Source organism: Lutra lutra, chromosome 2 (genome assembly GCF_902655055.1).
Source record: "Lutra lutra chromosome 2, mLutLut1.2, whole genome shotgun sequence".
In the NCBI taxonomy this organism is placed as follows: domain Eukaryota; kingdom Metazoa; phylum Chordata; class Mammalia; order Carnivora; family Mustelidae; genus Lutra; species Lutra lutra.
In genome coordinates this window covers 36,690,841-36,715,693 of record NC_062279.1, presented here as the reverse complement: position 1 = coordinate 36,715,693, position 24,853 = coordinate 36,690,841, and the positions used below count along the sequence as shown (strand labels likewise).

Below are 24,853 nucleotides of genomic sequence, written 5' to 3'. Positions count from 1 at the left end.
GAACTGATAATAAAAACAAATCCCTATGAAATGTCTGATGTTCTCCAGCCATGGTAACAATCCCCAGAACTGGTTTTGGATTTATCTAATCAATCAATTTGTAGTCTATAGGAATGAAAACAAGCACATACTAGAACTGATTTTAAATACTGAATCTGTCAATAACAATTTGCTTCATTGTACATGCTACTAAAACAAAACCAACTATATTCCTGGCTCAGAATAAAAGTGCAGACATTTTTTCTGCAAGTACCCTCAATTAGTTCCTTTCCCTACTATTTATACAAATTGTTACAAAAGGAATATAACTCTGTAGTAGAAGCTCATTCTCAGTTTTGCCAGAAAATAGTAATTATGAATATTTAATGGCTGTTTCTTCCTCCAATGGTCTGCTCATCCCAAACATATAATACAGTATTGAATGCAATAATAAAATAATTATCTTAAAATAGAAAAAAATAATAGTCACATAATTAAAAAGCACATGAATTTATACCAATTATTAATGTTGGAGAAAAGCTGATATGTTTAATAATTAACATTAAAATTACACTGGTTATGCAATATATATGAATGCAAGCATGTCACTGTTTAAAACACTTAAATTTTTACTTGGGTCAAATAAGTTTTTTAAAAGCAATATGCCATTATAATCAATTCAATTTATAATTTTTTTCTTTTTTAAGATTTATTTATTTATTTTAGAGAGAGAGAGGAAGAGGGGGCAGAGGGAGATGGAGAGAGGAGAATCTCAAGCAGACTCCCCTCAGAGCCTGGAGCCCAACATGGGGCTCCATTTCACAACTCTGAGATCATGACCAATGCCAAAATCAAGAGTTAGAGCTTAATGGACTGAGCTATCCAGGAGCCCCTAAATGTTCTATTTTTAAAAGCAATTGCATACAGTTTAATATTTATGCTCCAAATTAGTAATATAAAAACCTATTAAAAGATAAGTGGAATAAGTAATACATTTATTCATGCTCTACAATATTTAGAAAATTCTGAAACATTAAAATAATGAGGAACTGGAAAATAATTACATACCAGAGCAACTCCTACTGCAAAATTTTTATTACATATTTTTCCAGGAAATGTGGCTCCTAAAAAACTAGGATGTTTCTTGAAGCTAAAAAATAATAATTTTCCTCAGAATTGCATATGAGTGATATAATTAATGACAATCATTTTCATAGCAACAAACATTATTAAACAATTAATGTGTCCTAAGCCTTATGCTACTCTGAATTAAACTAAATACATTTTTCTCAAACTATCAATGTTAAAAGTTTTTCAATATTTTGTAAATTTTAAATTCAATAAACATCTGGAAGTATAATAAGAATAAAGTCTAATAATTTATGCAAAAGGCTATTGGACTAATGCTTATCATTTTTATTCTGGTTCCCTATCCATTTACAGCCCTAAAAATTAAATTTTCTGTGATTTCCTTATTCACTTATTCATTAAAGATGAATAGATTTTTCTGTGCATTAGATTCTACAGCATGAAATAATTCCATATATTCATGTTATTAAAAAAATCAGATGAGAGACAAGAATGTAGAGATAGCAAGTAGTATAACTCTCTAAGCAAAGGAAATCAAAGAAATTATATCACTCAAAATTAATCTCCCTTAGTTTTTTCAGTACTTTTATGCAGTTTTACTGAGATCAGGTAATCTATGTCAGTTGACAAAAGTTTTTAACTATTGACCAACATTAGCTCCTTGAAGACAAGGACTTTTGACTTACGTGTTTTTCCCATCCTGTGGTGTCTATCTATCAAATTTATAGAACATAGTATTTACTCATTAAATGCTTATTTTTCATATCTAACATATGAAATCATTCTGTGTTATTCCTTTAATGCTACACAAATATGCAATACTGTACTCACGCAAATAAGTATGCAACCTGATGAGGTCGGAAGATATGTTTGTATTTCCATTCTAAAAATCTAGATAATATATTGTTTGGATTCCCTGTAGTAGAAATTTTGTTTTTATTTGACCAGATTTCTATAGAAGATATTACAACAGTCAGTTTTAACTGGGAAAACATCTAAAAAAAATAATAAATTTTAAATAAATTTGAACACTTTATTAAATGTCCATAAAAATTCATATATTTAATTCAGTATTTGATTATGAGAATTTAACAGCACAGCAAAATGCTATACACATCAATTCATATTACCTATTATTTTACAAAAGTATAAGATACCTAGGAATAAACCTAACCAAAGAGACTAAGAATCTATACACAGAAAACTATAAAGTACTCATGAAAGAAATTGAGGAAGACACAAAGAAATGGAAAAATGTTCCATGCTCCTGGATTGGAAGAATAAATATTGTGAAAATGTCTATGTTACCTAAAGCAGTCTACACATTTAATGCAATTCCTATCAAAGTACCATCCATTTTTTTCAAAGAAATGGAACAAATAATCCTAAAATTTATATGGACAAAATATATAAATATATATAAACAAAATTGCTTTTAAAAACTTACAGTGTTAACAAAACCAATTATCTGGATAATCTTCCGTGTTACAGCCTTTACATCAGAGCCCATGTAATCAAACTGAAAAAGAATAATTATTTTTAGAAACTAGTGATGCCATCAAAAATATACTACATACCCTTTACATGTACAATGTGCTATATTCTAAAATAGCCATAGGGCTACATTCCAGTTGAAATTTAGGAAATCAATAATGATGTATAAATAATGACTTACAAAAATTAATAAATAAACTCAATTTGTAACTTAATGTATATAAGAAGTAAATAAAATATTTAATAACATGATTTTAATGTTTAATGCACTCAATTTGTGGCATTACTTATTGTTTATGAAAACTTAGTTTCGGTACTATCCTCTGTGGTAGGCATTCTCTCTACTTAGCAATATCCAGCTCTATTCTAGTTCAGGAGCCCTTCCTTTCTAAATATAGGCATGGCCAGTTTATTCACTTTGGACAATGAAATAAGACAGAAATAAATGTCACTTCTGAGAAGAAGTGTTTCTCTACTGTCGCTCATGCCTGTCTGGTCTGCTCTTCTCTGGGCTTAGAATTTGGGGGAGAAAACCTATCAATATAGAAATACCAAAAATCCTAAGCATTTGGAATGCTGAGCCAACACATGGAAGACAGCTGCCTAGAGAGTCACCCAGATCCATGGCCAACATCACATGAATAAAAAATAAACAGTATTTAGGCATTAAGATTTTGGTTTTTTTACTTTTGGATGTCTGAATAATATTCCATGGTATACATATACCACATCTTCTTTCAGATGTCCATTTATCAGTTGATGGACATTTGGGCTTGTTCCACAGTTTGGCTATTGTTGATAATGCTGCTGTAAACATTGGGGTGCAGGTGCCCCTTCAAATCTGTATTTTAGAGCTAGAGTGTATTTATGCTAAATCAGTCAGAGAAAGATGTTATCTTACTCATATGTGGAATTTAAGAAAGAAAACAGATCAACATATGGGAAGGGGGAAAAGAAAAAAATTAAAGAGGGAAACAATTGATAACTGACTCTTAATGATAGAGAACAAGGGGTGCCTTGGTGGCTCAGTTGGTTAAATGTCTGCCTTTAGCTCAGGTTATGATCCCAGGGTTCTGGGATTGACCCCACAGCAGGCTCTCTGCTCAGCCTGCTTCTCCTTCTCCCTTTGCCCAGCCCCCCTGCTAGTGCTGGCTCTCATGTTCTCTCTTTTTAGGAAAAGAAAAAAAAGAAACAAAGGATAGAGAACAAACTGAGGATTGATGGAACGAGGTGGTGGAGGATGTGCTAGATGGATGATGGGTATTAAAGTGTGATGAGCACCGGGTGTTACATGCAAATGATGAATTACTGAATTCTGCTCTAGAAACTAATATTGCATTGTGTGTTAACTAACAAAATTTAAATAATTTCTAAAAATGCAGAGAAAAATAAAAGGACCACATTAATTACCAAAATCAGAAAAGAAAAAGGAGACATTATAGTGATCCAGTAGTATGCTATAGCAGGCTTGTACTGGTTCACTACAGCTGATTTTTAAATTTTCAATCCAATTTTTAAACAACTATTATTAAATTAAGTTATATACATTTTTAACTAAGTAAGTTAAATTAAAAAGGTAATAAATACTTTTTTTAAAAAGATCATTTTTTATTATAGTGCAACCTAGTCTGCTGTGATTAATACTTATGCTTCAAGTTTTTAAATTATTGTATAGAATTCATTAATTTCTAAATAGCTTATAATTATAGTTTTGTGTTTCTACTTTGAAAAATTTACTCATGGTAGTATTTAAAACTTTTTATTCTATTATTTTCCTTATCTCTTTCTATTCCTTATTGTATTAGTATATTATGATAGAGTTTTGGCATATTGGTTTTTACTTTTACAAAATTACTGTTGTCTACTTTGTGACCTGGAAATGACTACCCATGCATGTATTTCCTATAGACATCCTCAGATACTTGAATATATGTGGCACCCGTTCAGAAGATACAAAGGTAAATAAGTGTTAGTAAAGTGGGTAATAAATAATTTGATCTTTATATTGTTAACATTTTCTGTCATATGTTAAAGGCTAAGAAAAATGCCTTAATGTGCTCCACTATAATTCTGGGTTTTGTTACTTTCTTCTGAACATATCCAGAGGTTTTGTTTTTATAGTTTCTTCATAACTCACTTGTTAACTAAGTGTTCATTATTAGAAATGCATCTTCAACATGAATTATGTCTCTCTACATAAATAAGCTCATTCTTCTACTTTAGGCTTTGTATCCTGAATTTTACTATCCGTTAGTAATACCATCTTGGTCATCTTTTTAACAATCCTGGCATATTTTTGATGGTTTTATTTTAATGTTTTTTTTAAGATTTTATTTACTTATTTGATAGACAAAGATCACAAGTTGGCAGAGAGGCAGGCAGAGAGAGAGAGAGAGAAGCAGACTCCCTGCTGAGAAGAGAGCCCATTGTGGGGCTCGATCCCAGTACCCTGGGATCATGACCTGAGCTGAAGGCAGAGGCTTTAACCCACTGAGCCACCCAGGTGCCCCGTTTTATTTTAATGTTTTATACTGAACACTGCCATTTTGTTTAAGCTCTCTCACAAATATCATAGAATCTGAGAATCTTTGTACTTTAAAAGAGATAAATAACCTAATTACATTACTGTAATCAATGAAGCTGATCTATAGATTTTTTTATTTTCTTATTCATATCCTCATGGTATTTCCTTTTGACTTTTTTGTTGTTATTATGAGAATATTTGGGGACTGATTTCAAAGTTACGTATTTGAGACTGTATATTCAGATATTTTTAAATATTGTAAAACAAGTTTCTCCATTTTTATCCAAAAGACCCACCTCCACAAGACCTCTTGTGAGGTAAAAATAAAAGATTTCCAGATTAGGACTTAACAGGATTCAACTGTTTTTGTTTTTGTTTTTTTTCTAAAATGCTTAATTACTCTTACTAGGAATTTGATGATTATGACTATGAAAATGAGGCAACACCACATTCTGCCAAGTGATTAGAGTCAGCAGAGTCTTTCTCTTTCTTTTTCACTTAGTGATAATGTGTAAGTGATTTTTTGAAATACCTATTTGTCGTTACTATACTCCAAAAATTTCAGATCAACTTTATTGAGGTATAATTTACATATGATTACATTAAGAAGTCACTAATTTTGGTAAATACCACTTACTTTTTATGATGAAAAAACCCAACCTACAGAAAACTTAAAATTCAAAGACTACCTCTAAATCATTCAGTTAGATTAATCTACTATTAATGTTAGACACATTTCTTTATATATAACTTTATCTGTCTATGGAGGTAGATCTGGGCATACAATGTTCATTTTTCTGGACTTTTTGAGATTAAGTTACAAACACTTCAGCATGTCATTCCTAAAAATAAGGATTTTCACCTGTTTGCCCACTACACCATTATCATGTGCAAGAAACAACATTAGTTCAATAATACCAAATACATTATTTATATATTAAAATCTAATATTGAATACATAATATTCCCAGAGAGTGAAGCTAATCTGTAGTTCCACCCATCACTGAATACAGCTTCCATCCAACCCTGCTAACAAAGAAATCCTAACTAGAGTTTCCAGAAATCTTGGTAGTCCACCCTGCAGGCCCAATTAACAACACTTGAACAGAGACCTCAGCAAGTGCCTCTGCATCTACAGAGCCTGCAGAGTCTGCAGCCAAAACTGGGCATGAAACTAATTTACCATCCTCCCCAAATGTGAATACAGTCTCCATCCCATCAGAGAATAAAACATAATTGGAGCTCCAGGAATCCATGTATCCCATCTTGCAATTCCAATTAGAACAACTCTTGAGCAGAGAGCCTACCTTGTGGTCCTACCCATCTGCATAGCTAGGACGGTGGCCCATCAAGCCAGGGAATTTAGTGCATATTTCTGTCTAATTTGATTCTCAAACAAGAGGCAGAACATAATTGTGTTCTGTATTAGCACACTACCACACCTGGAAACTAATCCATATCCCAGCTCACTGATGAATACAGCCTTCATTCCACCCAACCAGGAATCTACCAGAGCACACAAGATGCTACATAACCCATCCTATAGCCCTGCTTACAATAGTACTTAAATAGAGAACATAACATGGCTTTTGGCCTTCCATATCTGTAGAGCAAAACAAGTAGCCCAATCTGGCCAGGACATAGAGCTGCCTGACTTGGGTCCACAAACATGAGCTGTAAAAGCCATGAGACTCATTCTGCTGCCACACCAGGGCAAGAACCTAATTCATAACCTTGCCTAATACTGAGAATATATCCAGTCCTGAAATCTAGGAAGTCCGATTAGAGAATCCAGGAAACTGCAGAGCCTATCCTACAGATTCACCTGGGCAAGTAACTAAGCCAGTGTTCCTACACAACTGTTCTCAGCCAGCAGCACCTACCCTCAAAGCTCAGTTAGTAGCTTCACCCAAAAATAGATACTGATAGTGAACACCACCTGCCCAAGGATGCTACCAGCTGATACATGCAGAGCTCAATTTAAGCCAAATGGTGAATGGCTATCTATGCCAAAGCAAACCTGTAATGCCTCGGAAAAAAAGACTATTTACTCAAATGGGCAGATGTTGACATAAAGAATTGAGGATCATAAGAATTTGGGAAAACATGATAGCACCAAAAGAAACTAATAGAACTCCAATAACTAACCACAATGATATGGAGATTTATAAATTATAAGAGAATTTAGAATAGTCACCTTAAAGAAGCTGAGTGAACCATAAGAACATACAATTAAATAAAATTAGAAAAACAAAGCCTTAACAAAATGAGGAGTTCAACAAAAAGAAACCATCAAAAAAAAAAAAAATTAGACGTCTTTGACCTGAAAAATACAACTGAAGAATTCAATAGAGAACACCAAGAGCAGACTTGACCATGAAGGAAAAAAAAACAATGATCTACAATATAGGGCATATTAAATTATCCAGAGGAGCAAAAAAAACAAAGAATGAAAAAAGTGAAGAAAGTCTTATAGGATTTATGGGAACAGTTAAAACACACACACACACACACACACAATATCTGCTTATATAGGAGACCAGAAGGAGAAGATTAAAGAAAACAGGACAGAAAATATATTTAAATCAATAATGGCTGAGACATCCCAGATCTGGGAAAATGGACATCCAGATCTATGAGGCCTAAAAGATGCAAAAATGGTTGACTCCAGATAGAGTTACCTCCAGAAACATTATAATTAAATTGTCAAAAGTCATATCCACAACAGCCAAACTGTGGAAGGAGCCGAGATGCCCTTCAACAGATGAATGGATAAAGAAGATGTGGTTCATATATACGATGGAATATTACTCAGCCATCAGAAAAGATGAATACCCAACATTGGCACTGACATGGATGGAACTGGAGGGGATTATGCTAAGTAAAATAACTCAAGCAGAGAAAGACAATTATCATAAAGTTTCACTCATATATGGAACATAAGGAATAGCACAGAGGACATTAGGGGAAGGAAGGGGGGGAATTCAGAGGGGGACACAAACCATAAGAGACTATGGACTCTGGGAAACAATCTGAGGGTTTCAGAGGGGAGGAGGGAGGGATGGGATAACCTGGTGATGGGTATTAAGGAAGGCATATGCTGTAATGAGCAATGGGTATTATACTGAAATAATGAATCACTGAACACTAAAAAAAAAAGTCACAAAGAAATAATTTTGAAAGAAGCAGTATAAAAGCAACAAATCACATACAAAAGAAGCTCTGTAAGACTATAGCAGATAATTCAATAGAAACTTTGCAGGCCAGCAGAGAATGAAATGATACAATCAAAATATTGAAAGAAAAAAACTATCAACCAATAATATGACTGGACAAGCTGTCCTTCAGAAATGAAGGAGCAATAAAGACTTTCCTAAACAAACAAAAACTGAGGGAATTCTTCACAACTAAACCTGACATACAAGAAATGGTTAAAGAGTCCTTTGAGTGCAATTGAAAGAACACTAATTAGCATCATTAAAAATATAAAGGCAATATAAAACTATCTGATAATGATAAACATATCCTTAAAGTCAGATTCCATAACATGTTAATGGTGGAGTGTAATCACTAACAACTTTAGTTTAAAAATTAAAAAAATATATGAAATATAAGCATAACTAAAATACTCTGTTACAGGATATACTGCATTTAAAATGTGTGAAGTGTGGGGGGTCTGGAGGGCTCAGTTGGTTAAGTATCTGACACTTGGTTTTGGCTCAGATCATGATCTCATGGCTCGTGGAATTGACCCCAATATCAGGCTCCACACTCAGCCAGAGTCTGCTTGAGATTCTCTCTCCTCTCCCTCTGCCCTTCCCTTGCTCAGGCTTACTCACTATCAAATAAATAAATAAATCTTTTTTTTAAATGTGTAAAGTACAACATCAACAACCTAAACTTTGAAGGGGAAAAGTAAAACTGTAAAGTTCAGGAATGCTATCAAAATAAAGCTGTTATCAGTTTAAAATAGGGTGTTAAAATTTTAATATACTTTATGTAAACTTCTTGGTAACCACAAGGGAAAAATATGTAGTAGTTACACAAAAGAACATGACCAAGAGGTCAAAGTGGACTTTTATCAAAAGTCATCAAATCACAAAAGAAGACAGGAAGAAATAAGGAATAGTATATCCACAAAATAGCCAGAATGCAATAAATAAATGGGCAATAATAAGTCCTTACCTAAAAATAATTACTTAATCAAGTTCTCCAATCAAAAGAAATGGAATGGTTGATGGATTTTTTTTTAAATGATCCAACGATATGCTGCCTACAAGAAACATGCTTTACATGGGGCACCTGGGTGGCTCAGTGGGTTAAAGCCTCTGCTTTTGGCTCAGGTCATGATCCCAGGGTCCTAGGATCGAGCCCCGCATCGGGCTCTCTGCTTGGCAGGGAGCCTTCTTCCTCCTCTCTCTCTCTCTGCCTGCCTCTCTGCCTGCTTGTGATCTCTATCTGTCAAATAAAATAAAATCTTTTAAAAAAAAAAAGAAACATGCTTTACATTATAAACACAGACCTACTGAAAAGATAGAAAAATAAATTTGAGGTTAATGGTAACAAAAAACACAAACAGGAATATCAACACTTATATCAGACAAAATAGAATTTAAACTAAAAATGGTAAAAACAGACAAAGAAGTTCATCATATAATGACAAAGGAGACAATCTATAAACAAAATAGAACAATTTTAAATATTTATGCACCAAACATTGGAGTACTTAATATATAAAACAAATACTTAAACAACTAAAAGAAGTAAACAGAAATACAATAATAACTGGGGACATTAATATCCCATTCTCAACCATGGGAAAATCATCCAGACATAGAATCAATAAGGAAATTCAGATTTGAAAACTATAGGCCAAACCTATCTAATAGATATGTACAATATATTCTTTCTGATAGCAGCAAAATATACATTCTTCTCAAACAGAAATTAAATATTCTCTAAGACAGATCATATGTTAGGTCACAAAATAAGCCTCAACGAATTCAAGAAAACTGAAATCATACCAAAAACTTTCTCAGCCAAAGGAAAGTTTTTAGTTTTGAAGAAACAGGAAGAAAACTGTAAAACTCATAAACATGAAAATTAAACAACACTCCTGAACAATCAATAGATAAAAGAAAAAAATTAAGAGGGTAAAAAGTATCCTGAGGCAAACAAAAATGGAAACACAATTATGGGATGTAGTAAAAGCAGTTCTAAGACAGACATTTATAACTATAAATGCATACATCAAAAATACTGAAAAACCTCAAATAAACAACATAATTTTACATGTAAAATGTCCATCAGTTTCTAGCCATGCTGCCAGGGTGGTCCCAGTGCAAAGAGTTGCAAGATCCCATGAGCCATACACACTACAGGTCCAGAAATGCAGCCAAACCTGCTAGACAAGTGCAGTCCATACAGGGGACATTCCCATACAAGGCCATTCCTTCAAGACTGAGAGAGGTAGCTGTTTTGCCTAATTCACACAAGATTAACTAAAATGAGGAGACAGAGGACTGTGCTCCAAAAATAAAAAAATAAAAAGAAAAGAAAAAAAAACACTTCATCAAAAGAACTAAACAAATGGACATAAGCAAATTCAGTGAGAACTTCAGCAAATGGACAGAAGATAAAAGAATCAATCAGAGATGAAGAATAACTGAAATGAAAAATACACTAGAGGGAATCCACAGCAGATTAGAGGATGCAGAATGGATCAGCAATCCAGAAGACAGGATAATGGAAAGCAATGAAGCTGAAGAGTAAAAAGTAAGAATTTTTTTTAAATGAGTGTAAATTAAGGGACATTTTGGGATGACATTAATGCACTAACATTCACATTATAAAGGTCACAGGTGGAAAAGAGGAAAAGGGGGCATAACTCTTATTTAAAGATATAATAAGTGAAAATTTTCTTAACTTGGGGAAGAAACAGTTCCAGGAATTACAGAGAACCCCAAACAAGATGAACCCAAGGAGGTCCACATCAAGAAATAATTAAAATTTCAAAGATTAGAGATAAAAACAGAATCTTAAAAGCAGCAACAGAAAAGCAACTAGTTACATAGAAGAGAAACCTCATAAAGCTATTAGCTGATTTTTCAGCAGTAACTTTGTAGGCCAGAAGAGAGTGGTATGATATATTCCAAATGCTGGAAGAAGAAAACCTACAACCAAGAATACTCTACCTGGCAAGATTATCATTCAAAATTGAGGGAGCTATCAAGAGTTTCCCACACAAACAAAAGTTATAGTCATCACCAATAAATTACCTTTATAATAAATGTTAAAAGGACTTCTTTAATTGGAAAAGAAAAAGCCATAACTAGAAGCTAGAACATTATGAAAGAAAAGTATTTCACAAGTAAAAGCAAACATATGGTAAAAGTAGTGGAACAATCACTTAAAAAGACAGCATAAAGGGTAAAAGACTAAAGTAGTACAATCAAGTGTATCCAAAAATTAGTTAAGGGACTTCACAAAATTTTTTTTAAAAAGTGTAAAATGTATCATATACATAAAACATGGAGCAGTAGTAAAAATGTAGTGCTTTTAGAATGTAGTTGAACTTAAGCAGCCAACAACTTAATATAGACTACTACCTATATAAGATGCTATATATGAACCTAATGGTAGCCACAAATCAAATATCTATAATAGATATACAAAAAAAAAAAAAGAGAGAGAGAGAGAGAGAAAGGAATCCAAATAATAACACTAAAGAAAGACATAAGTCACAAGGAAAGAGAGCAAAGGAAAAATAACAGAGAAGAACTACAAAAACAACCATAAAACAAATAACAAAATGGCAATAAGGACATACTTATCCATAATTACTTTAAATGAAAATGATTTAACTGCTCCAATCAAAAGACATAGGGCAACTGAATGGATTTAAAAAACAAGACCCGTCTATAGGCTGCTTAGAAGAGACTCACATTAGATCTAAAGATATATGCAGACTGAAAGAAGGGATGGATTCCATTCAAATGGAAGTAAGAGAAAAGCTGGGTCACAACACATATATCAGACAAAATAGACATTCAAACAATGACTGAAATTATACAAAAAGAAGGGTGTTAACTTAATGATAAAGGTATCAATCCAACAAAAGGATATAGCCATTGTAAAAATCTATGCATTAAACATAGGAGCACCTAAATATATGAATTGTTGAACACTACATCCAAAATTAGTCATGTACTATATGTTCGTAAATTGGACATAATAATAAAAATATATAAAGCAAATATTAACAGATATAAGGGGATAAATTGAGAATAATACAATAGTAATAGGAGACTTGAACACCCCCTTACATCAATGGATAGACCATCCAGACAGAAAATCAATAAAGGAACAGTGACTGAATGACACATTTGACCATATAACTTATAACACATAGAAATTAACACATATATATTTCATATATATGAACATGTTCCATGTATATATATATGTGTTCATATATATGTATATATATATGAAATATATATATACATGGGACATTCTCCAAGATAAAACACATGTTATGGCATAAAATAAGTCTTAATAAACTTGAGAAGACTGAAGTAATATAAAGTATTATTTTTGATCACAAAGGTATAAAAGTTGAAATCAATTACTAGAAAAAAACACAAATGCATAGAGGCTTAATAACTTGCTATTAAACAACAAAAGTGTCAATGAAGAAATCAGAGGAAATTTTTTTTAAATACCTGGAGACAAATGAAAATGGAATTACAGTGGTTCAAAATCTTTCATGCACAGTCAAAACAAAGAGTGAAGTTTATAGTGATCCAGTCATAACTAAAGATGCAAGAAAAATCTCAAATAAACAACCTAACCTTATACCTAAAGGGACTACAAAAAAAAGAACAAAACCCAAAGTTAGATGAACTAATAAAATAATAAAGATCAGAACATAAATATATGAAATAAAGGCTTACAAAAGGAAAAAGAAAAACTCAATGAAACTAACGTTTGATAAACAAAATTGATAAATCTTTAGCCAAACTCATGAAGAAAAAAAGAGAAAGGACTCAAATAAAATAAAAAATAAAAGAGAAATAACTTATACCACATAAATACAAAGCATAATAAGAGACTACTACAAAATTATGCACCAACAAACTTGACAACCTAGAAAAAAATGGATAAATAACTAGAAATAAAATCTTGATACTGAAATAGGAAGAAATATAAAATCTGATAAACCAATTCCTAGTGATAAAATTGAACTGATAATGAAAAAACTCCCAATAGACAAAAGTCTGAGATCAGATGAATGCTACCAAATATTGAAATACATAATACCTTACTCTCTCAAACTATTCTAAAAATAAGGAGAGAAAGGATGTTTCTAAATTCATTCATGAAGGCTGATATTACCCTAATATCAAAACCAGACAAAGACATTACAAAAATAGAAAACTGCAGACAATATCCTGGTGAACATAGATGAAAAAATCTTCAACAAATATTAGCAAACTGAATTCAACTATACATTAAAAAGATTTTTTACCATAATCAAATGGGATTTACTCCATGATGCAAGGATGGTTAATCCACAAATCAAATCTATCAGCATGATACACCACATTAACAAAGTGTAAGGTAAAAATCAAAAAATATTTCAATAGATGCAGTAAAAACATTTAACAAAATTCAACATCTGTTGATGATTAAAACTCTCAATAAAGTGGGAATAGAAGGAACATACCTCAACATAATAAAGGTCATACATAAAAAAACTCACAGCTAATAGCAGACTCAGTGGCAAAAAACTGAAAGCTTTTTCTAACATCAGAGACAAGACAAGGATGTCCACTCTTGCCACTTTTAATCAACAGCACACTGGAAGTCCTAGTCATAACAATTGGACAAGAAAAAGAAATAAAAGGCATCCAAACTGGTAAGTGAGAAGTAAAACTCTATTTGCAGAGGGCATGATAGTCTACAGAAAACTCTAAAGATCCACCAAACTAATAGTATTAATAAGTGAATTCAGTAAAGCAGCAAGATATAAAATTAATATACAAAAATCTGTTGCAGTTCTATACACTCATAATGAGGTAACAAAGGGAAAAATGTAAAACAAACAAAAAAAACCCAAAAAAAACCATGTACGATTGCATCAAAAATAACAAAATACAGGTGGGTGGGTGGCTAAGATTGTGGCATTGTAGGAGTACTCTAGGCTTGCCTCCACCCTTGAACACAGCTAGATAAATATCAAATCATTCTGAATATCCAAAGAATTGATCTGAGGGCTGACAGAACAAACTGCACAACTAGAGGGAGAGAAGAGGCCACATCATGGAAGGTAAGAGGTGCAGACATGTGGTTTGGGGGGGAAATGGATTACAGGTGCTGTGGAAGGGAGGGAGTCCTGGTCACTGAGAGAGGTGAGAGAGAAGTAGAGAGAGAGAGAGGAGGGCACAGGGACAGGAGAAAGAAAACACTTCCCCAAAGTTACTGAATGGGAAAACGAGAGGGGCTGATTTTTGTGTTTTTACAACCAGCGAGGTTATAAGATTAGGGTTTTATAGGTCTACAGCATGGCCAATGTGGAGGTCTGAGGGTGCCGCAGTACTTATGTGGAGAAGGAATGCAGATTGCCTGGGGACATATGGTGTGATCTATGGATGTCTTGGGACATACTAGGAGAGTTGGTTCTTCTTGGAATGCAACTGAGAGAAGTGGCATTGCCCTTCTGGGGACAAAAGAGCTGGTGGGTGCCATTTCTCTCCCCATAGGTGCAGAAATATCTGCGGACAGCAGCTAACCTGGACACTGGCTTTTTGCTATGCTTTATTCCAAACTCCATGCTTCTGTGCTTTGGTGCAACTGCCCTTCTTGGGCAAACCAATATCAGTCCCAGGATGGCAAGATCGTCCCCCAGAGGACCAGTGCCAGTCACCATCATGCCAGATCCCTAATGTTTGGAGTTTTAAAACTCAGTTAGCCTGCCTGGGATAGAGTCCAAGGTGTACTGCATTACTGTGCAGGCGGGTAGCCCAGACACAATGTGAAGACAGAGATCTGAGGGACACCTGGGACACACAATGGGATAATGTTCACTCTTCTGAGAGGGCTTCCCAGACAGCAGCGAGCATGAATTTCCCTCTCCACAGACAAAGACACTGGTGTCATTTTGATCCCTTGCCCCTCAGCATAAACTAACTTTAGTAAGTAGCACAATAACAACAGTGGTGGCCTAAAACAGTAACACCAGCCCTGCCCCCCTGTACTCTGCAGGTGCTGTTTTTCTTGGGCAAGTGTGCATAAGAACCAACACAGTGGGAGAGCATAGAACTTTCCCCTGCAGACTGGCTCAAATCACCCCCATGCACCATGTCTACTGAACACAGGGTTCTACAAAGCTTCAGGTCCAGTGGAAATAGCATCAGGTCTCCTTTAACAAAACCAAAGCACACCTAGTTAAACTTGCCACATACTGGATAAGGTCCATACACTCCCCACTACAGATAAGGAAAAACTCTGCAGAGGACTGACTTGAAGGAAAAAGCAGCCAAAACACAGCAGCAGAGTGCACAGAGCATAAACCAGAGATACTTCCTGAAGTGCCAGGTCCTGGACAGTATATGACCTCTTCTTCATAAAGCCATTATTCTTAGTAGCAGGAAATATAGCAGGATTTCCTAATATACAGCAAAAAACAGAGACCTATACAAAATGCCAAGACAGAGGAATTCACCCCGACTGGAAGAAGAAAAGGTCACAGCCAGGGATCTAGTCAAAATAGATGTAAGTAATATGGCTGATGTAGAATTTAAAGTAATAATCATAAGGATACCAGTTTGTCTTGAGAAAAGCATACAGGACACCAGGGAGTCCCTTACTAGAGATATATAACATCTAAAAATTAGTCAGGTTGAAATGAAAAATGCAATAACTGAGATTTGAAACCAAGTGGATGTAATGACTACAAGGAAGGAAGAAGCAGAGGAACAAATAAGTGAACTCATTGATAATAATACAATAGTAGTAGGGGACATTAACACCTCACTTGATCCAATGGACAGATCATCAAAGTAGAAAATCCACAAGGAAACAAAGGTTTTGAATGACACAAGGGACCAGGTGGACTTAACACATACATTCAGAACATTTCATCCTAAATCAAGAGAATATATACATTCTTTTCCAGTGCACATGGAACAGTCTCCAGAATAGATCACATGCTAGGACATAAACTCAGCCCTCAGCAAGTCCAAGAAAAAGATGGAGATCATCCCATGCATAAAATCAGACTACAGTGTTATGAAACTTAAAGTCAACCATAAGAAAAATTTTGGAAAGACCATAAATACATGAAGGTTAAAGAACATCCTACTAAACAATGAATGGGTTAACCAGGAAATTAAAGAAGAAATTTAAAAAAAAAAAAAAACATGGAAACAAATGAAAATGGAAACACAACAGTCCAAAACCCTTGGGATGCAGAAAACATGGTCCAAGCCTACCACAAAAATTAAGAAAAATCTCAAATACACCATCTAATCTTACACTTAAAGGAGCTAGAAAAAAGAACAAAAATTAAAGGCTAAAGCCAGCAGAAGAAGGGAACTATTAAGGAATAAAGCAAAAATAAGTGATATAAAAAACAACAAAAAATGTAGAACAGATCACAGAAACCAGAAGCTAGTTCTGTGAAAAAATTAATGAAATTGATAAACTCCTAGCCATCCTTATCAAAAAGAATAGAGAAAGAATGCAAATAAATAAAATCATGATTGAAAGAGGAGAAATCACAACCAATACCACAGAAATACAAACAATTATAAGAGAATATTGTGAAAAATTATATGACAAAAAATTAAGCAATTAGGAAGAAATGGATCAATTCCTAAAAAACATATAAGCTACCAAACCTGAAACAAGAATTAGAAAATTTGAACAGACTGATAACCAGCAAAGAAATCAAATCAGTAACCAAAAATCTCCTAATAAACAAAAATTACAGAGCCAGATGGTTTCACAGGGGAATTCTACCAATCATATAAACAAGAGTTAATACCTATTTTCCCGCAAACTATTCCAAATAATAAATGCAGAAGGAAAACTTCCAACTTCAATCCCTGATTCCAAAACCAGACAAAGATTACATTGAAAAAGAGAACTGCAGAACAATATCCCTGAACAATATGGATGCAAAAATTCTCAGCAAAATACTAGCAAATTGAATCCAACAGTACATTAAAAAAAAATCATTCACCACAGTCAAGTGGGATTTATTCCTGGGCTTCAGGGGTGGTTCAATATTCACAAATAATGTGATACTCCACATCAGTAACAAAAAGGATAAGAACCATATGATCCTCTCAATAGATGCAGAAAAAACATTTGACAAAGTACAACATCCATTCTTGATGAAAACCACCAACAACATAGGGATATAAAGAACATACTTCAAGATCATAAAGGCCATATGCAAAAAACCCACAGCTAATATCATCTTCAATGGTGAAAAACTGAGAGCTCTTCCTCTGCAGTCAGGAATAAGACAGGGATGTCCACTTTCACCAGTTATTTAAATAATACTGGAAGTCCTAGCCTCTGCAACCAGACAACAAAAAGAAATAAAAGGCATCCGAATCAGCAAGGAAGAAGTAAAACTTTCACTGTTTGCAGATGACAAGATACTCTATGTAGAAAACCCAATAGACTCCACCAAGAAATTACTAGAACTGATATGCAAATTCAGTTTAAGTCCCAGGATACAAAATCAATGTACAGAAATCTGTTGCATCTCTATAAATCAATAACGAAGCAGCAGAAAGAGAAATCAAGGAATCAATCCCATTTACAATTGCACCAAAAACTGTAAGATACTCAGGAATAAACCTAACCAAAGAAGGAAAATATCTATACTCTGAAAACGATTAAAAACTTATGAAAGAAACTGAAGATGACACAAAGAAGTGGAAAAACATTCCATGCTCATAGACTAGAAGAATAAATATTGTTAAAATGTCTATAGTACCCGAAGCAATCTACAAATTTAATGCTATCCCTATCAAAATACCACCAGCATTTTTCACAGAGCTGGAAAAAATAATCCCAAAATTTGTATGGAACCACAGAAGACCCTAAAAACCCAAAGTAATCTTGAAAAATAAAAGCAAAGCTGGAAGCAATTCCAGATTTCAAGTTATATTACAAAGCTGTAGTCATCAAGACAACATGATACTGGCACAAAAATAGACACAGTGATCAATGGAACAGAATACAAAACCCAGAAATGGACCTACAACTATACGATCAACTAATATTCAACAAAGAAGGAAAGATTATCTAATGGGAAAAAGACAACTTCAACAGTGGTGCTGGGAAGAGGACAGCAACACTCAAAAGAATGAAACTACCACTTCCTTACACCATACCAAAAAAAAAAAAAAAATTCAAAATGAAAGACCTAAATGTGAGACAGAAAACCATCAAAATCCTAGAAGAAAACACAGGCAGCAACCTCTCTGACATCAGTTGCAGCAACTTCTTACTAGATATGTCTCCAGAAGTGAGGAAAATAAAAGCAAAAATGAACTATTCATACTTCATCAAAATAAAAAGCTTCTGCACAATGAAGGAAACAATCAAAAAAACTAAAAGGCAACTTCCAGAATAGGAGAAGATATTTGCAAATGACATATCTGATAAAGCATAAGTATCCAAAATCTATAAAGAACTTACCAAATTCAATACCCCAAAAATGAATAACCCAGTTAAAAAAAGGGAAGACATTAATAGACACTGTTCCAAAGAGGATATTCAGATGGCTAACAGACTCATGAAAAGATGCTCAACATCTATTATCAACAGGGAAATACAAATCAAAACCACAATAGATACCACCTCACACCAATCAGAATGGCTAAAATGAACACTCAGGAAACAACAGATGGCAAGATGCAGAGAAAGATGCCCTATCACACTGTTGGTGGGAATACAAACTGGTGCAGCTAATCTGGAAAACAATATGGAGGTTCCTCAAAAAGTTAAAATAGAACTACCCTACACTTCAGCTATTGCACTACTGGGTATTTATACAATTATATACAAAAATACTGATTTGAAGGGATACTGCATCCTGATGTTTATAGCAGCTTTATTGACAATAGCCAAATTATAGAAAGAGCCCAAATGTCCATCAACTAATGAGTGGATAAAGAAGACTATTGAACTATTACTCAGCCATCAAAAAGAATGAAATCTTGCCATTTGCAATGATGTGGATAGAGCTAGAGAGTACTTTGGTAAATGAAATAGAGTAAGACAAGTATGGTGTCACTCATATGTGCAATTTAACAAGCAAAGCAAATGAACATGGTGGGGGAAATAGAGGCAAACCATAAAACAAACTCTTAAATATAGACAACAAACTGAGGGATGCTGGAGGGGAGGTGGGAGAGATGGGTTAAACTGGTGATGGGTATTAAGGAGGGCACTGGTTGTGATGAACATTGAGTGTTGTATGTAAGTAATGAGTCACTAAATTCTCTACCTGAAACTAACATTACACTATATGTTAACTAATTAGAATTTAAATAAAAACCTGAAAAAAATTACCTAAGAATAAATTTAATGAAGGAAAAGAAAAACCTGCATACTCTGAAAACTATAATATACTGATGAAAAAAATTGAAGACAAAGGAAATAAATGTTAACTTATAGCATGCTCTTGGGTTGGAAGAATTAATATTGTTAAAATGTCCATACTACCTAAAGCAATCTATAAATGCAATGCAATCCCTATCAAAATACTGATAGTGGGACGCCTGGGTGGTTAAGCAGCTGCCTTCGGCTCAGGTCATGATCCCAGCATCCTGGGATCGAGTCCCACATCGGGCTCCTTGCTTGGCGGGGAGCCTGCTTCTCCCTCTGCCTCTGCCTGCCATTCTGTCTGCCTGTGCTCGCTCTCTCTCCCTCTCTCTCTGACAAATAAATTAAAAAAAAAATACTGATAGTATCTTTTACAAAAATAGAACAAATTATCTTAATATTTGTATAGAGCCATGAAAGACTCCAAATAGCCAAAGCCATCTTGAGAAAAAAGGACAAAGCTGGAAGTATCACAATCCCAGATTTCAAGCTGTACCACAAAGCTACAGTAATCAAAACACTGTGGTTGTGGTAAACACACACACACACACACACACACACACAGAAGACACATAGGGCAAGGGGAAAAAAAAGAACAGAAAACCCAAAACCTACAATTATGTGGTCAATTAATCTGGAACAAAAAAGGCAAAAAATATGCAATGAGGGAAAAGACAGTCTCTTCAATCAATAATGTTGGGAAAACTGGACAGCTATGTGCAAAAGAATTAAACTAGACCACCTTCTTATACCATACACATAAATAAAAATAAATGGAAATAAACTCAAAAAGATTAAAAACTTAAATGTAAGGTGTACAATTACAGTACTCCTAGAAAAAGAAACAAAGGGAACATAGCGGGCACCTGGGTGGCTCAGTGGGTTAAAGCCTCTGCCTTTGGCTCAGGTCATGATCCCAGGGTTCTGGGATCGAGCCCCACATCAGGCTCCCTGCTCAGCAGGAACCTGCTTCCCCCTCTTTCTCTCTCTGCCTGCCTCTCTGCCTACTTGTGATCTCTGTCTGTCAAATAAATAAATAAAATCTTAAAAAAACAAAAAAGAAAGAAACATAGGGAGTAATCTCCAGGATATCAACCTTAGCAATATTTTTCTAGATCTGTCTCCCCAGGCAAGTGAAACAAAAGCAAAAATAAATTTTTGGACCACATCAAAATAAGAAGGTTTTGCATAACAAAGGAAACAACCCAAAAGGCAACCTATCAAATGGAAAAGATATTTCCAATGATGTATCCAATAAGGGGTAAATATGCAAAATATATAAAGAAATCATGCACCTCAACACCAAAAAATCAGATAATCTGATTTAAAAATGGACAGAGGACCTGAATAGACTTTTCTCCACAGAAGACATACTGATGGCCAAGAAATAAATGAGCAGATTCTCAACATCAGTAATCATCAGGGAAATGCAAATCAAACCACCATGACATATCACCTCACATCTGTCAGAATGGCTAATATCAAAAAGATAAGAAATAGCAAGTGTTAGCTTGCTATGGGATGTGGAGGGAGCCCTCATGCTCTGTTGGTAGGAATGTAAGCAGCAGCTTACATTGAGGTTGTAACCTTAAAAACTTATTAACAGGAATACCATATAATAGTTCCACTGCTGGGTATTTACCCAGAGAAAATGAAAACACTAATTTGAAAACATAAATGCACTCATGTTCACTGAAGCATTATTTAAAATAGATAAGCTGTGAAAGTAACCCAAGTGTCCACTGAAAGATAAATGGATAAGAAGATGTGATATATATATATAAACAATGGAATTTTAGTCATAAAAATCAATGAAATCTTGCCATTCGTGACAACATGGGCAGATCTACAGGGTATTATTCCAAGTGAAATAAGTCAGACATAAAAAGACAAATCTACAAGATTTCATTCATATGAGGAATCAAAAAAAATAAAAAACAAACAAAAAATAGAAAAAGACTCATAAATATAGAGAACAAAACTGATAGTTGCCAAAAAGGAGGAAGTTAAAGTACATGGGAAAAATATGTGAAGGGCATTAAGAGGTATATAATTCTCATTATAAAATAAATAATCCATGGGGATGAAAAGCACATTCTAGAGAATTTAGTCAATAATTCCATAATAACTTTGTATGGTGACAGATGGTCACTATACTTACCATGGTGAGCACTGTATAACGTACAGAATTCTCCAATATCTCTGTTGTACACCTGAAATTAATATAGCATTGTATGTCAACTATACTTCAATTAAAAAAATACAACTCATCAAGACTTAATCAGGAAGAAATAAAATATCTGAATAAAGCGATTACTAGAAAGGAAACTGAATTAATAATTTTTTAGAATGTTCCAATGAAGTAAAGCTCAAGAGTAGATGACCTCACTAGTGAATTTTACCATATTGAAGAATTAACACCAGTTCTTCTCAAACTCCACCAAAAAAAAAAAAAAAAAAAAAAGTAAAGGTGCTGGAACACTCTCAAATTCATTTTATAAAACCAGCATTATGAACTCCAAAAGCAAAGCCAGAAAAGGGCACCACAAGAAAGTACACACCAATATTCCTGATGAACATTGAAGGAAAATTGACAATAAAATACTAGCAACTGAATTCAGCAGCACATTAAGATATCATTCACCATGATCAAGTTATAGCTAAAACAACCAGACTGAAATCAATAAGGAAACAGAAGACCTGAATACACTATAAACCAATTGATCTAACAGACATATACAGAACACTCAACAGCAGCATATACATTCTTCTAAAAGACATTTGGAACAATCTGCAAAACAGACTACATGTTGGGCCATAAAACAAGTCTCAACAAATTTAAGACGACTGAAAAAAAAAACCCAAGTATCCTCTCTGACCCCAATAAAAAGAAACTAGAAATCAACAGGAGGAAAACGAAAATCCACAAATACATGGAAGTTAACTCACTCTTAACTAATCAGTGGGTCAAAGAAGAAATCACAAGGGACTAAGAAAATATCTGGAGGTTAATGAAAGCAAAACACAACATTCCAAAATTAAAGGATTAAGTGAAAACACTACTGATATGGATATTTATAGAGAAAATGCTTACATTAAACAATAATAAAGTTCTCAAATCAATAACCCAACTTTTTACCTCGAGGAACTCTAAAACATAAAAAAAAAACGATAGATGATTCTCAATTTATGACAGTTTGTCTAACGATTTTTCTACTTCACAATGATGCAAAAGTGACATACATTTAATAGAAACTGTACTTTGATTTTTGAATGTGGATCTTTTTCCAAACTAGCACTACGGAGTACATACTCCCCTGTGATGCTAGGCAGTGGCAGTGAGCCATGGCTTCCAGTCGGCCATGTTATCACAAGGGTAAATAACTTATACATATATGTAGCCATTCTGTACCTATACAATCATTCTGTTTTACCCTTTTAGTACAAGATTTAATAAATTACATGAGATATTAGATACTTTATTATAAAATAGGCTTTGTGTTTGATGATTTCGCCCAGCTGTAGGCTAATGGAAGTGTTCTGAGATGTTTAAGGTAGGCTAGGGTAAGCTCTGACGTTTGGTAGGTTAGATGTAGTGGATGCATTTTTTACTTACATTTTCAACTTACAATAGGCTTATCATGCCATAGCTCCACAGTAAGTTGAAGGAGATCTGAAACCAAAACTTAACAGAGGAAGGAAATAATAAAGAACGTAACAGAAAAATGAAATAGAAAAACAATTTTTAAAACCAATGAAAACAAGCAGGGAGCCTGCTTCCCTCCGTCTCTCTGCCTGCCTCTCTGTCTACTTGTGATCTCTCTCTGTCAAAAAAAAAAAACAAACAAACAAACAAAAAAAAACAATGAAAACAAGAATTGTTTTTCTGAAAAGATCAACAACTTTTAAAAAATTCTTAACTAGGGGCGCCTGGGTGGCTCAGTGGGTTGGGCCGCTGCCTTCGGCTCAGGTCATGATCTCAGAGTCCTGGGGTCGAGCCCCGCATTGGGCTCTCTGCTCAGTGGGGAGCCTGCTTCCTCCTCTCTCTCTGCCTGGTTGTGATCTCTCTGTCAAATAAATAAAAATAAAATCTTTAAAAAAAAAATTCTTAGCTAGACTAATAAAAAAGGTACAGATAAATAAAACAGAAATAGGGGCACCTGGGTGGCTCTGTCAGTTAAACACCTGCCTTCAGCACCTGTCATGATTCCGGGGTCCTGGGATGAAACCCCACATCAGGCTCCCCTGTCAGCAGGAAGCCTGCTTCCCCCCATCCCTCTGCCTGCCACTGTCCCACTGTTTGTGCTCTCTCCCTCTCTGTCAGATAAATAAAATCTTTTAAAAAAAGAAAGAAAGAAAAGGAATGAAGAGAGGACATTTCACTTAATGTCATAGAAATAAGAAGAATTATAAGACTACTAAGAATAATCATATGCCAACAAATTGGATACCTGTAAGAAGAAAAAGAAAAACTACTACCAAGACTAAATGCATATCAAAACTAAATCACAAAGAAATTTTTTAAATGTGACCAGACAAATAAAGAGGAAGGATATTGAATCAGTAATCAAAAACACCTCAATACAGAAAAGCTCAGGACCAAATGAATTCCCTGGAGAATTCAACCAAACATTTAAAGAAAAATTAACACTAATCTCCCTCAAGCTCTTACTAAGAATTGTATAGGAGAAAACACTTCCAAACTCATTCTATGATGTCAGCATTATCCTGATCCAAAACCAGATAAAGACACTACAAGAAAAATAGAAGTCAATTATCATTGGTGATGACTAATGCAAAAATCATTTATAAAATAATAGCAAAATGAATTCAAAAAGTTCATTAAAGGGATCATACATTATGACCAAGTGGGATTTATTCCTGGAACATAAGAATGGTTTAACGTATTAAAAAATCAATCAATGTAGTTCCACACATTAATAAATGAATGACAACAAAACCCCACATGATCATTTCAATTGATGCCCAAAAAAGTGACAAAAATTCAGCACTATTTTATCATTAAAAACACCCAACAAACTAATAGAAGTACCTCAACATAATAAAAGCCATACATGATCACAGACAATATCACACTCAACAGTGAAAGACTGTCTTCTTTTTTTCTAAGTACAG

General features: G+C 34.2%; 1 protein-coding gene across 4 annotated transcripts in view; it reads right to left on the bottom strand.

Annotated features, from left to right (window-relative positions):
* Nucleotides 1-24,853, bottom strand: part of LOC125092772 (disintegrin and metalloproteinase domain-containing protein 5-like) — a 180,485-nt gene that overhangs the window by 120,623 nt on the left and 35,009 nt on the right. For all 4 annotated transcript variants that reach the window (XM_047717149.1, XM_047717152.1, XM_047717151.1 and 1 more), the window contains 3 exons: nt 2,516-2,587; nt 1,900-2,063; nt 1,048-1,129 (listed from right to left, as the gene is read on the bottom strand). In XM_047717149.1, coding sequence (XP_047573105.1) covers nt 1,048-1,129; nt 1,900-2,063; nt 2,516-2,587 — 318 coding nt within the window. The remainder of the gene's footprint in view (nt 1-1,047; nt 1,130-1,899; nt 2,064-2,515; nt 2,588-24,853) is intronic.